The following is a 14,705-nucleotide window of genomic DNA, read 5'->3' as shown; positions in this document are numbered from 1 at the left end:
CTTCGGGCAGACGCGTCACCTCTCGACTTCCACTTTCACCCGCGCGCGCATCACCGTCTGCGCGCGAGTCGACCGGCAGCTTTCCGTTTCGTTCCCGTGTCGCGGTCACATACACTTGTGATTTTAAAGGTAAAACCTTGATATGAAACTAGAGGCCAATTCGAAAATTACACCAAAATGACGTCTGTATTGCTTTCAATAAAATTTTGTAATTAAAAATAAAGATTTTCATTTCATTTTTAGGGTTCCGTACCCAAAGGATAAAACGGGACCCTATTACTAAAACTTCGCTGTCCGTCCGTCTGTCTGTCTGTCACCAGGCTGTATCTCACGAACCGTGATAGACAGTTGAAATTTTCACAGATGATGTATTTCTGTTGCCGCTATAACAACAAATACTAAAAACCGAATAAAATAAAGATTTAAGTGGGGCTCCCATACAGCAAACGTGATTTTTGACCAAAGTTAAGCAACGTCGGGCGTGGTCAGTACTTGGATGGGTGACCGTTTTCTTTTTGCATTTTTTCCCGTTTTTTTTTGCTTTATGGTACGGAACCCTTCGTGCGCGAGTCCGACTCGCACTTGCCCGGTTTTTTATAATAAACGTCATAGAAATTTGATATTAATGATGACGTTGCCACACTTTTGTAAATGCAATGCAAACTTACCTTGGTCCGGCTTTACTTGCTTTGGAAATAGATTGACGGGAAACTAAATACAAAACTTTACTTTCAAACCGTGCCTATTGTGTTAGTAAAATAAAATAGGTACTGTAAGGCCCACTTGCACCATTCCACTAACCCGGGATTAACCGGTTAAACCTGGCGTTATCATGGTTACCAGTACAATTTGACACTTGGTTAACGGTTTAACCGCTTAATCCCGGGTTAGTGGAATGGTGCAAGTAGGCCTAAGTATTACTAGACTGGTCATATTTTTCATAAAATCGATTTCGACTGGCAAAGCATATTACTTTTTGGCAACCGGATTTTTTAACCTAATTAGACCCCGCTGAATCCGAATTTGCCGGTTGCTCGATCGAAATCTTGACCGGAAGTGAGATATTTGACATTAAAGGTCCCTTTTTTCAGTTTTTCGTAAATAACTCTTGAACGGTGGCGCATAGCAAAAAATATTCTATCGCATACGTATTCTGCATAAAATTGCCTACAAGAAAGATTCAGTACAATTTTTCGCTAGGATCAATATTCAAAGAGATTTTAACGCGGCAATTTTAATTACAATCACTTCTAAGGTCCCGTTTTTTAGGTTTTCGTAAATAACTCATAAACGGTGGCCAATATCAAAAAATGTTGTTAGACGTTAATAATCTACATAAAATTTTGAACAAAAAAGATTCAGTACACTTTTCGCAGGGATCAATATTTAAAAAGATAATAAAGATGGAAATTTAATTATAATAAATTCTAAGGTTCCTTGTTTTTATTTTTTCGTTAATAATTTGAAAAGTATGACTCATAGCAAAAAAAAATTTATACATAAATAATAAACGTAAAATTTCCTACAAGAAACATGTAGAACACTTTTCGCTAGGATCAATATTTAAAAAGACAAAGCAGCGGGTAAGTTAATTACAATCAATTTTAATGTCCCTTTTTAGTTTTTTGTAAATAACTCATAAACGGCGTCCCATAGCAAAATAATTTTTTTAAAATAAATTATCTTCATAAAATTTCCTCCAAAAAAACATCTAGAAGACTTTTCTCCAGGATCAATATTTCAAGCGATATTAAAGGAAGAAAGTTAATGACAATCAGTTCACAGGTCACTTTTTTTTAGTTTTTCGTAAATAACTCGTAAACGGTGGCCCGGTGCAAAACAATATTCTACATAAATATTAAACTTAAAATTGTCCACAAAAAAGGTTCAGTACACTTTTTCGCTACGATCAATATTTAAAGAGGTATTAAAGGGGGTAAGTTAATTATAGTCAATTTCCAGGTCCCTATTTTTAGGTTATAATATTTGTGTAGAATATTGTTTTGCAACGGGCCACCGTTTACGAGTTATTTACGAAAAACTAAAAAAAGTGACCTGTGAACTGATTGTCATTAACTTTCTTCCTTTAATATCGCTTGAAATATTGATCCTGGAGAAAAGTCTTCTAGATGTTTTTTTGGAGGAAATTTTATGAAGATAATTTATTTTTAAAAATTTATTTTGCTATGGGACACTGTTTACGAGTTATTTACAAAAAACTAAAAAGGGACTTTAAAATTGATTATAATTAACTTACCCCGCTGCTTTGTCTTTTTAAATATTGATCCTAGTGAAAAGTGTTCTACATGTTTCTTGTAGGAAATTTTACGTTTATTATTTATGTATAAGATTTTTTTCTGCTATGACTGCTATGAGTCATACTTTTCAAATTATTAACGAAAAAATAAAAACAAGGGACCTTAGAATTTATTATAATTAAATTTCCCTCTTTATTATCTTTTTATATATTGATCCCTGCGAAAAGTGTACTGAATCTGTTTTGTTCAAAATTTTATGTAGATTATTAACGTCTAACAACATTTTTTGATATTGGCCACCGTTAATGAGTTATTTACGAAAACCTAAAAAAACGGGATCTTAGAAGTGATTATAATTAAATTTCCCGCGTTAAAATCTCTTTGAATATTGATCCTAGCGAAAAATTGTACTAAATATTTCTTGTAGGCAATTTTAATCAGATTACTTATGTAATATAACATTTTTTGATATGCGCCACCGTTTAAGAGTTATTTACGAAAAACGAAAAAAAGGACCTTTAATGTCAAATATCTCACTTCCGGTCAAGATTTCGATCGAGCAACCGGCAAATTCGGATTCAGCGGGGTCTAATTAGGTTAAGAAACCCGGTTGTCAAAAAGTAATATGATTTGCCAGTCGCATCAAGAAGGAGAGCGATTTTGAATTTTTATGCCTAGTCTATACGGAAAGCTGTTATTGTTTAGTTTTCTTTTCCCTGCCATAAAATTAAACATTACCTTTAGATACTTTTTTTTCCTCTTTTCACAACTTTAAAGAAATCACAGAAAATCTTCAAAAGTTCAACTTCAGAAAATTGTCATGTAAAACTGTTGTCATGTTTATATTTAGCGAGTCTACATAAATGGTCTGTGAACGGGTCCAGTTAAATGAAATTAAATATTTATTTATTATAAGGTAACTAAGGTCCATAGGTACCTTACAAACTAAGATACATACATACAATAATAAAAATCTTACAAGCTAAAACTCATTTCGGCGGTTTTCTGTTGTGTCGCATGTTCCGTGGTAGGATTTGGCAAATTCACAAGGAAAAAAAATCCAATTCTTTTTCTCCATTCAAAAGTGAAATACGCTAATGTAGATTTCTGTATTTTTCTAAAATTAGATATAATATAAGTAAGGGTCAAATAATTTTTTCCCCAATATCTCGATTTTTAAGCAATCTTAGACTATTAGGCGTACGAGTATTTTAGTGTGACTATCAGATACTTAAATAAACACAAATCAATATGTGACGTACCTTATGGCGGTTGGCGCTTACGATATTATTAACGCCACTCAATATTATTGCGGCGCTATGCGACGTAAGCGCCACCCGCCATAAGGTACCTTTTGCCGTGGATCGTCACATATATTCTATTTATATAAGTGATTTGTTTTGTTGCGGTTTTGTTCCCAAGTGTAGTGGGCTGTAAAGACCCCTAATTTAACCTATCCCAAATGTTATTACCCCCGTGTCCTCCAGACACTCTTTTCTCCCACCATTTCTACAAAATATTTAGTCACATGCGCAGATCAGTCTTTAAAACTGTCCCATTGCGAACATTGAAAATCGGAATTTCTTCCTCTATCTCTGCATATTAAAGCGATAGAGAGGTAGATAACGATTTTGACTTTCGATGTTTGAGGTGTTCCGTGCCGGACTGTGGTGCCGTGTGAGGGATTGCCTGTTGCCAGTATTGTTATCAATAAATTACGCAGATTCAGAGCTACAGGTGAGTGAGGAATATTCGTATTTAATACGTTTAATGGTTTATATTAAGTCTTAAGGAGGCATTTTGCGTTATCATAACTTACCGTGGTTCTATATTTTGTGTTTTATCGTCACGGTAAAGGGTGTAGGCGACGGACAGAGAGTTAGACCAAGAAAAGTCTGCAGCGATTTTGATAACCCACGCAGTAAAAGTGTTTTTAAACGTCAAACTTCTGTGAAATTGTGACGAATAAGTAACAGTTGGTCTGCGTGGGCTATCAAAATCGCTGCAGACTTCTCTTGGTCTGACTCTAGTTCCTTGCTGTCAATGAGCAACAATACACGTGTCATTAAGGAATTATATGTAGGGTTGTGACGAACGAAATGATTTCTTACGATTCTCGATTAAATCCGGAAAGGGCATATAATCGATTATATTGGTGATGATTTATATCTTTGATTTATACTTTTAATTATACATGACTTCACAATTGGACGCGACTGGACCGATTTGACACGATGGCGATGACGGAGTCGATTCGGTTGATAAGTTGTTATTTTTATAACATAACAATATGTTTTTGGTTAAATGTTATACGAGCATCATGGGTACCTTTGCACCGAGAACGGCAGGGAGCGGTTTGTTTTCTTAAATTTATAGTTTTAATTTTTATTTGTAAGCCTTAGTTGTATGTTGTATGTTATTTGTATTATTATGATTAATTTTTACTATTTCATTAATAATATAAGTAATTTTTATTTCGTAGATTAGAATAAATCATAAAGGGTCACGCTAGACCGGGCCGAGGTGTCCGAGATGTCATTTTCTATGACGGCTGTTCGGTGATCACGTGGTGGTTTCTATAGAAAACAAAGCTTCGGCCCGGCCCCGGCCAGGTCTAGCGTGAATCATCCTTAATAATGATTTATTCCAAGCTCCTTACATATTTTAAAAAGCTCTAGATTATACATATTAATTAAAAAACCTAAAAAAATAATCATACGAAGGGACATGCAGCTGTAATTAATTATACGTCAGACTGAGCTGAGAGGAAAATGGTGACTACTTTTGTATAAAAAGGTGGTCGCGTGGTCGTTCACTTTTCTCTTAAACCCGATAAAGTAATATCAGGTAATATGAATAATATGTGACGTCTCACGGGTAAAGGTACCTTATGGTGGACATGGTGGTTGGCGATTACGCTATTATTAACACCGCTCCAATATTATTGCGGCGCTATGCGGCGTAAGCGCCAGCCGCCATAAGGTATAGTCCGTAGATTCGTAACTGACCCCGCGGGTAATCCTATTGTCTATTGTTAAGTAAAACCGCACGTGCTACTTACCTGCAAAAAAAGGTCATACTCATTCTATTTGGCACCTGAGCGCGGGCTAGTCCAACGCTCAAAAAACCAGTGTAGGTGCGCTCTCCGATAACGCGCCTTTGTTACGCATCTCGATGACACATTTTAGACTGGTCCTGTAGTGTTCGACTCGCCGGCACTCAGTAACCGAATTACGCAGGTGGTTGTGGCACGTGGCACGAGCGGTTTTACGTTTTACTTAACAATAGACAATAGGATTAGCTCGGGCTCAGTTACGAATCTACGGACTATACCTTTTGCCGTGGAACGTCACATATGTCCGAGCGAAATCGGCTTGTCACGTGAACTTACAGTTTTGTAGCAACGCTATCTCTGTTTATTTATTTATAGGGTTCCGTATCCAAATGGTAACAAAAACCGGGCAAGTGCGAGTCGGACTCGCGCACGAAGGGTTCCGTACCATAATGCAAAAAAAACGGAAAAAAAATGCAAAAAAAAAAACGGTCACCCATCCAAGTACTGACCACGCCCGACGTTGCTTAACTTTGGTCAAAAATCACGTTTGTTGTATGGGAGCCCCATTTAAATCTTTATTTTATTCTGTTTTTAGTATTTGTTGTTATAGCGGCAACAGAAATACATCATCTGTGAAAATTTCAACTGTCTAGCTATCACGGTTCGTGAGATACAGCCTGGTGACAGACAGCCGGACGGACGGACGGACGGACGGACAGCGAAGTCTTAGTCCCGTTTTACCCTTTGGGTACGGAACCCTAAAAACGGGTCCTTATTACCAATTATTACTAAGACTCCACTGTCCGTCTGTCTGTCACAGATGATGTATCTCTGTTGTCGCTATAAAAACAAAATACTAAAAACAGAATAAAATAAATATTTAAGTGGGGCTAATACAACAAATGTGATTTTTTGTGATTTGCGTAATGGAACCCTTCGTGCGCGAGTCCGACTCACACTTGGCCGGTTTATTATATATGTTTTTTATCTTTCGCAGCACCATGACGATCACGCTGATAGAGCCCGGCGACCAACTCGCAAACCTCAAAGCATTGATATCCAAATTATTTCTACAAACTAAAGACATAGACGAATATATGGCCCTCGGGGACCTAACGGATGATGAAGAAAAGGACGCGGAGAAACTTGCAAAGGTTATATTCGAAACATATGAAAAGATAAACGAGATCCAAGAAGTGATGAAAGAGGAGGATTTGCCGAAAGACATAATGACACCGATTTTTGATTGGACCGATAAATATTTCGAATGGCATGACGCGCAATTTGATAAATTCCTCAAGGATCATAATCTGGAATTTTTGTTTAACATCATGAAAACAAAACAACCTGTATAGATGTTGTAAACACCTATCCTGCTAAGGCCCAAGGTCCTACCTATAGTACTTATTCAGTTTAAGAGTTGCTTTTGCTGTTTCTTTCAGTTTATAACAACGCAAAATCTACTCTATTTCCTACACTAAAGGTTCAAATTTCTGTGGCAAATTTTGCTTTTATCATTTGTATGGCTGGAGCTTAGCAGGCTATACAGGTTTATATATGTACGTATGTACCATAGCCCATACTGTAACAACCTGTTAGCTGTCCATCGTCATTTATTTATTAATTTATTTATTTTAAAATTTATTTAAAAGTATATCAAACTTTGTAGACTGTTTTTATTTATTTTGTTTTGTAACTAATAAAATGTGACGTTCCACGGCAAAAGGTACCTTATGGCGGCTGGCGCTTACGCCGCATAGCGCCGCAATATTGGAGCGGCGTTAATAATAGCGTAAGCGCCAACCGCCATAAGGTACCTTTACCCGTGGGACGTCACAAATTGTCATTTAATTAAAGTTATAGTTTAGTCGCAGTTCGTAGGTACTATTTGCTGCCAGGGAGATTTAACGATTGGGCGGGATGAACCGCATCATGACCTTAAATAGTGTTGACCGTTCGAAGTAACTATTTAGCAGATTGCGCCAAGCATAGCATGATTAGCTTGCCCTGCCAATCCCTAGAATTGGTAATGGAATTTTATGCCTTGGATTCCAGCCATTTAAGCTCTTAGAAAAAGGGGCAAGCTATGATGCGCACCTATGCAATCATTTGACAGCTATTAACCCCATTGTGGAATTTCTTTTGTGCGGCATTAGCATCGATTATAATCGTTGCTACTACTTAGCCAGCAATATCTAAAAACGCATGCCATTTCTTCAACGTCTGCAGAAGCGTCCAGCGTGATAACCGCGATAATATTGTAGTAGTAATCATTGTCAAATAAATTACTTAGTAATTTGTACATTATCTGTGCGTAGGCAGAGCCAGGTCTATTTTTTGCGAAACCCGGATAGATTGACGCAAGAAACAATTTGATGCCCTGCCGCAAAATGTGGTATTGCATTCTTCGTAACTTGATGCTGTGCCACAAAACGTGGTACTTATCGCATTCTTCGTAACTCAGCCTGTGGTTTCTTATGTAAGTTGGGTGTTTCTTAAGGAATCTGAGGTCGACACCAAATTTGAAACAACACTAACTTAGGTGACCTTTTATGTATTTTATTGAAATTAGATAGTGTCGTGTAGATCTAATGTTGTAATTGTTACACAATAGGGCCATTTCAAGGTTTTTGTGCTAATTTATTTTTGATAGAACATGGGGAACATTTATTTAGAAGTAACAGGACTCCATATAAGTGTTAGTTAGGTACATAAAATACATGATTGAGCCTATAATACGTCCCACTGCTGGGCACAGGCCTCCTCACATGCGCGAGGGGGCTTTGGCTATCGTCCCCACGCTAGCCCAATACGGGTCGGGGACTTAGGGCTGCCAGATCATAGAATCGATTTTTTTTCGTATCCATTACGTATAGTTGGTCAGTCGGTATAATTGGATACGAAAAAAAACACCGATGTCAAACTATCCGATCGCGATGATGTCGAATATGTTTATACGATCTAATGGAACCGCAACTACTTAAATACACGTCAATGTGGGCTGTAACCGCGAAATTTTAACTTCGCGAATTGCGGGCATCGTTCTCTGTCACTCTTATTACGCCTTTTTTGGAGTAAAAGAGAAAGATCCCCGCAATTTGGGCCTTACCGCGAAAACCGAAATTCGCCAGCTTTTAAAAAATCTATTTAAAATTAATCATTTTTTTTAAATTTTGTACTCGTACAATCGAATTTCGTATAATTGCGGGCACTGGATCGTATAATCCAGATTTATGTACTGGCAGCCCTGCGGGGACTACACATACATCTTTGAATCTCTTCTCAGATGTATGCAGGTTTCCACACGATGTTTTTCTTTCACCGAACAAGTGTTTTAGTTACATAATATTTAACTTAAAACTAGGTTAAAACAATATTAAAATAAATATTTATCCTAAATTAATTATACCAAGTAATAAATTTCAAAAGACGGTGTTTTAGCCTTTATCAAGGGCGCAAGTTATTAATGATAATCAACTACCAAGTCATTGCCCTCTTTGATTCACATACAAAGTAAACCACGCATGCAGAAGTTAATTTTCTGCATGAACAACTAGATTACTCTCTCAAACTATTTCATAATGAGCTGAAATCTTGTTAAGATGTCTTTAATGTGATATGATACGTCGAACATTCTCTCTGCATTAAGAGATAAAAATTTCACATTATGCAAGACAGTTTTGTTATTGAAATTTAAACTGTATGTCTATCTATTCTCGAATTCATTTCTAAAATAAGCTAGATATTAATTTCCTTTAGTAATAACACTCTAAGTATATATCTTGTTTTTATATTTTGCTTTTTTAACATATTCAGTTTGGATTGAAAACGGTTTCAATTTTTAGCTGTATCGTTTATATAACATGTGTGCACAGATCACGCTCTTCATAATGGAACTTATTATGTATAAAACTTTCAGTGGAAAAACGCCGATTAAAAGATTTATTTTTTACAAACTGTCATTTACAATATTTAATTAATTAAACCATAATGGGAAGGTGTCAAAATTGTTTTTAACCTGGATCATGTGTAGCTTTTCGGTCAGTGATTATATCCGTTACATAGGTATTTGAACTATTTCTACATTTCACTCGTTTCTCTCAAATCTCTCATGAGTGAAGATTTAGCTCTTGAATTATGTCAATAATACCTAACACATTATCTATTGATCAGTCAAACCAAATCAGTGTCTCATGATTTAGCTGTACAATCGGGACAATAATTACGCATTATTCCTCAGGCAAATCACTTTAGACCTTTAGAACTATGCCGATTTGATTTTTATTCTTGTAACATTTCGGTTAAATTTTTCTTTTGAAATATAGATTTTATTAGTATTTAGGTAAGGACAATGACTTGCTACAAAGTTGAGAAAGAAAGTCAGCACCAACACATTTCACATATAGTTTTAAACATAGAGAAAAACAAAACAATTGAAGGCCGTTAAGCGGGCATTGTCAAAATGTTTCACTCTCTACACATTGTGCAAATGTGCGTTGTGTGAAGTTCAAGGCGTTAAAGTCTTGGGCTTAAGATTTAAACACGCTTCAATGTTGCGTATTTTGCTTGAAAAAGTCACTTTAAATTTCTATGGTAATTGGTATGTTGAAAAGTAAGTTTGACAAATGAACAGAAACATGCTATTGAGTTGAACAACTGTTTTCACTCTTTTCATACAAAATTAAGCCATAAGTAGGTCCCTGACAAAATACCTAATACAAAGCTAACTTTTTTTCATATTATTTATAGACTTTGGCGAATTTCATATTCAAAAATCTGCAGAAACTTATACAAGGTTTACAAATAACATGTCACCGAAACAGACAACTCTACTCGTCGACTTCAATCAATGGTAGAATTAAGATTTCGTATACCAAACTATAATCGCATACTTTTCAGTATGGGCTCCTGACTCAACTACAATGACTTCATTACGAAACACTTTATTGTACTATAATGAATTTGACCAATCATGTGTCGCCGCGGTCAAGAGGACAAAACCAAACAATAGAAGAAAGACATCAATTAGGCAATTTTCAGTAAATAGATAGTTTTTGTTTAATTATTTAGGTTGTATAGTAGAAAAAGCATTATTTTAGTTGATTCGTAGAAAAAGTATTGTACCTATACACTTGTGATATAATCAAGTTTTTCAATCGCGTACCTAACTCAGCAGGCCTCGTGGCTTAAACACGGTAGCACGGGTAGCAAGGTACTTGACTAAAAACTAAAAAGCTCTCTATTATATCACGTTTGTATCAAAGGATGACTCAGGCTAGCTATTACAAGCATTTACGTTAATTTTTAACATAAACGTAAAATGGTCGTTTAGTGAAACTTTACGACACATAATATTGAACAAACACTTTAGATAACATTGCGTAATACGCCATTATGTCCGTTATTACACAAATATCACTAAAATAAACTTTTACGTATCTCTAAGTCACGATTCTATGATTATGTAAATGCGTTTAGCCGTTTTTAATTACCTCGTGTGCAAATTATCTGTGTAAACTGCAGCTTTGGAAAGTGCCACACGACATGATATGGGGACTTTCTTTTATCGTAGAATCAGTAGTAAATGGTAGTAATTATGCGATTACGTGACATGAACTTTCGATTTTATATCGTGAACCTGGTAAAAAGGTAAAGAGCCTTATGTTATGATTATGAGGTACCTTCTTATTTTTATGCTTCAGAATAATTGACGTAGGTGTTTATTAATTTTTTTTTATAAAGGTCAAAGGTTTCTACGTAGAAATTGAATGTTAAGATTTTTTTATTACAATGTACTTACAGATGCTTTTTAATAGATAAATTTTGACGCTCTAGTGTACCTATACTAGATTAGGCTGGGAACGCATCGCCCGCACCTCTGCGGCCCTCATTTTCGAATTTAAATATGCTAAAATAACTTATAATTTCATTTTTATTTCCCTCGAAATACTTTTTGTTATAAACGAAGTTAAACAAATATATATAAAAAAATAACAAATAGATTTGTAGCTATAGTCTGCCAAGTCATTTACGTAAGTAGAAAAATGCGATAGATTTGAAAAATGTAGGCGCGAAGGGTCGATCGTCCATACAAAATTTGTATTTCGGGCTTACCTATTTCTACCGACAGAGTGGGCTTGCTAGAGTATTAAAAAAATCACATTACTGACCCTAGGTCCGGTGATGGCGCAAACCGTATGCGCCAGCAGCAAAAACAACCATAAGCCTCTCATGGTGCACTATCAGTCATCACACAACACAGTCCACTAATCCAACAATGCACAATCACCAAAATTAGTCTCCTTAAACGATTTAAATTAAAAAATCAAAACGTCACTGAAAACTAGCGGGAAAATTCATCGACAATTTGTTTTTTTTTACGCGCGTGGCATCGGCTGCGCGCGGCGACGGTCGAACGGGCTGTATCGCGAGAAGAGAGTGCGTCTCCGTTTTACCACCCCTACTCTTCTGTCCCCTACTTGTTTCGAAAGGATTCTTCAGATGAGAATATACATTCATCCGTAATTGTGGATGTTAATAGAATGTTGCATAAAAACCTGTTTAGGAATTTTCCGTTTTTGGGTCAGTTGCGGAAGAAATGATGCGGTGAGATGCCGGGCCACTGGAATGGATAATATGTACTCTAACCATCTTCTAATCATTTGCAATTCACGATAAAAATGTCAGGGTGTCTAATAAAACCTATGAATTGCAACGTATTTTTTTTTTAATCTCGCAAAGCGAAGCGTATAAGTAAGTATGTAGGCATATGGAGTGAATAATTTAACTGTACAATAAATTTTCGTGTCTATGTTTGTATGTCCATATCCCACCAAAAACATAAATGTAAAAAAGGAGAGCCAAGTTCAATACAAAAATTATGCTTGGCTGTGGGGCTCGCCGCAAAAAGAATGGAGATCTAAATGAGTGCCACTGCCAAGTTCTATGCAAAATCCAAATATGTATTTATAGGAACAAAATAACATTATAAACAAGTATTAAACTCTATTTCTTTGCTTTATTGGATACCTATAACAATTGCTGTTATTTAAAAAAATGTGAGATCTTAAAGTAGGTTAGATTTGACTTGGCCAGTTTTCATTATATCAATAATTATATATATATTGTAATTCTGATAAAACCTGGTCAAGCCAAATCTAACCTACTTTAAGATTTCACATGTTTTTAAATAACAGCAATTATTATAGGTATCCAATAAAGCAAAGAAATAGAGTTTAATACTTGTTTATAATGTTATTTTGTTCCTATAAATACATATTTGGATTTTGCATAGAACTTGGCAGTGGCACTCATTTAGATCTCCATTCTTTTTGCGGCGAGCCCCACAGCCAAGCATAATTTTTGTATTGAACTTGGCTCTCCTTTTTTACATTTATGTTTTTGGTGGGATATCAATACTTTTTGTAAAGAAAACTAGGCAAGTATTGAGATTTAATGTTTTTTCTTGTGTTTCCGCTGTGGGGTTTTTACTTCTGTTCTTTGTATAATTATGTGGCGCCGCGCGCCGCCGACGACACACCGTTGGCCGGTTGTTTAGAGCGTATTACAAGTTTTTTGTATGGGGACACCACTTATTTTTTGACTAAACTTTATTTTAATATAGCAAATATAATAATACATATATTGGGGTAGTTTCAAATATCTGCTTGTAACGGTTCCAACGCTACAATAAAAAAATATTTTTTTGTATGGGGACCCCCCCTATTTTTTAACTTTTTTTTATTTTTAGATTTGTTCCTACGCTTACACACAATAACCGAGCTGGATTCCAAATTTCATCCTTCTAGGTCATCTGGAAGTAGGTTAGGTTTAGATACTTATATGTCAGTCCCAATAAAAAATGTTTTTTTTTTTGTATGGGGACCCCCCCTATTTTTAAACTTTATTTTATTTTTAGATTTTTTCCTACGGTTACACACAATAACCAAGCTGGATTCCAAATTTCATCCTTCTAGGTCATCTGGTAGGTTAGGTTTAGGTACTATAAGTCATAAGTCAGTCTTAAAATTTACGACTTTTTGACCTTCATACCTTTATAACCGTTTGAGCTAGCTTCATGAAATTTGGGCTTCTAGATATCCTTATGGATATAATTAAACACACGTAGTTTTATGTGTTTACGTCAAAGATGTTTTGAGTTATAGAAGGGTCAAAAGTGGCACCAAGTGGTTCGTGTATTATTACACTCGGCGCTGGCTAGCCAGTTCCTTTGCTTGAACTTGGCTTGACACGCTGCCGCGTGTCTAGATATTGTGTTTTATTAAACGGTATTTTGTTTGTTTAAAGCAAAGCACTAAAATGTGAAAAAAATACTTACCTACTGCGCAATTTGCTATTAACATATTATTTGTGTTGTTGAACACTACAGTATTAATATTCGTAGTTTAATTAACACTAAACTTTAAACTCTCGCGTTTTGTAACACTAAAATATAAGACAACATATTCCTGTCTAGTGTACGCTGCATAACAAATGGCTGTGGTTTACAACACCCTCGCATCTTGCGCTAATCTGAAACCAGATAACTGGAAACAATATCGCATCACTAGACAATAACCAGAGACAAATAGAGCCGTCATAGAGTTAAGTGGCCAGTGATATTCGCAGCAGTAAGCGAGCACAAGTCTCGGCCCAACCAGTGTAGATATACCGAGATTATGTGAATTTCATACCTTTTATGCCTGAATTAGTCTTACTTTATTATTATTTATTTCTTTTGACATTCCACTTTTTTTTAATTCAAAATATGTATACTAAGTTAAAATCCTATATTCTACACCCTAGCAGAGTATCATATTATGTACCTACTTGCCAAATGTAAGACCAAAATATGCAAATGAACATGATTACGATGGAATAAATGATATGATATGACATGATACCCGGTGTCTTCTTTAACATGAGCAAATAATTGAGGAGTGTCTTTCAAAAGGGCATATTTTTGTATGGTGTCCATAGAAAAATAAGCCTTTTTGAAAAAGACTCCTTAATTAAAATATAGATTGTATCAAACGATAAAACGATTGTACAAATTATTAAAAAAAAAAATTAAATAAAAAAAAAGTAAAGTGATGAATGAAGTGATTAAAAAAAGTGATGTTCTCTTTTTCATACAAGTTAAATATTATTATCAAGTCCATTATCATCAGTGTAATGTGTAATTGACGTTGCTTGTCACGTTAAACATAACAAAATTCGCAATACATTGCGTAATTATATTTAAAGTGTACTAAAAATCAAAACACAAGTTGTTTTTTATTTTTTAAGGCGCTGAACTAAAATCTTAGTTGCATTTTGACGTCACATTTTAACTGGTTGATCTGAATATTCCCAGGGATTCTCAGGGAAAACCAAACCTACCTATAAGTAGT

The 14,705-nt window shown here is 35.4% G+C and overlaps 1 protein-coding gene across 1 annotated transcript in view; it reads right to left on the bottom strand.

The window, feature by feature from the left end:
• The window catches only part of LOC134663504 (uncharacterized), a 30,646-nt gene extending 18,836 nt beyond the window's left edge, over nt 1–11,810 (bottom strand). The window contains exon 1 of the mRNA XM_063519880.1: nt 11,484–11,810. Coding sequence (XP_063375950.1) covers nt 11,484–11,546 — 63 coding nt within the window. The 5' untranslated portion in view covers nt 11,547–11,810. The remainder of the gene's footprint in view (nt 1–11,483) is intronic.
• Between the last annotated feature and the right edge of the window lie 2,895 nt (nt 11,811–14,705).

This window comes from Cydia fagiglandana, chromosome 4 (assembly GCF_963556715.1).
Source record: "Cydia fagiglandana chromosome 4, ilCydFagi1.1, whole genome shotgun sequence".
Lineage (NCBI taxonomy): Eukaryota > Metazoa > Arthropoda > Insecta > Lepidoptera > Tortricidae > Cydia > Cydia fagiglandana.
Note: the sequence above shows the minus strand (reverse complement) of the source record. Positions and strands in the feature narration are given on the sequence as shown.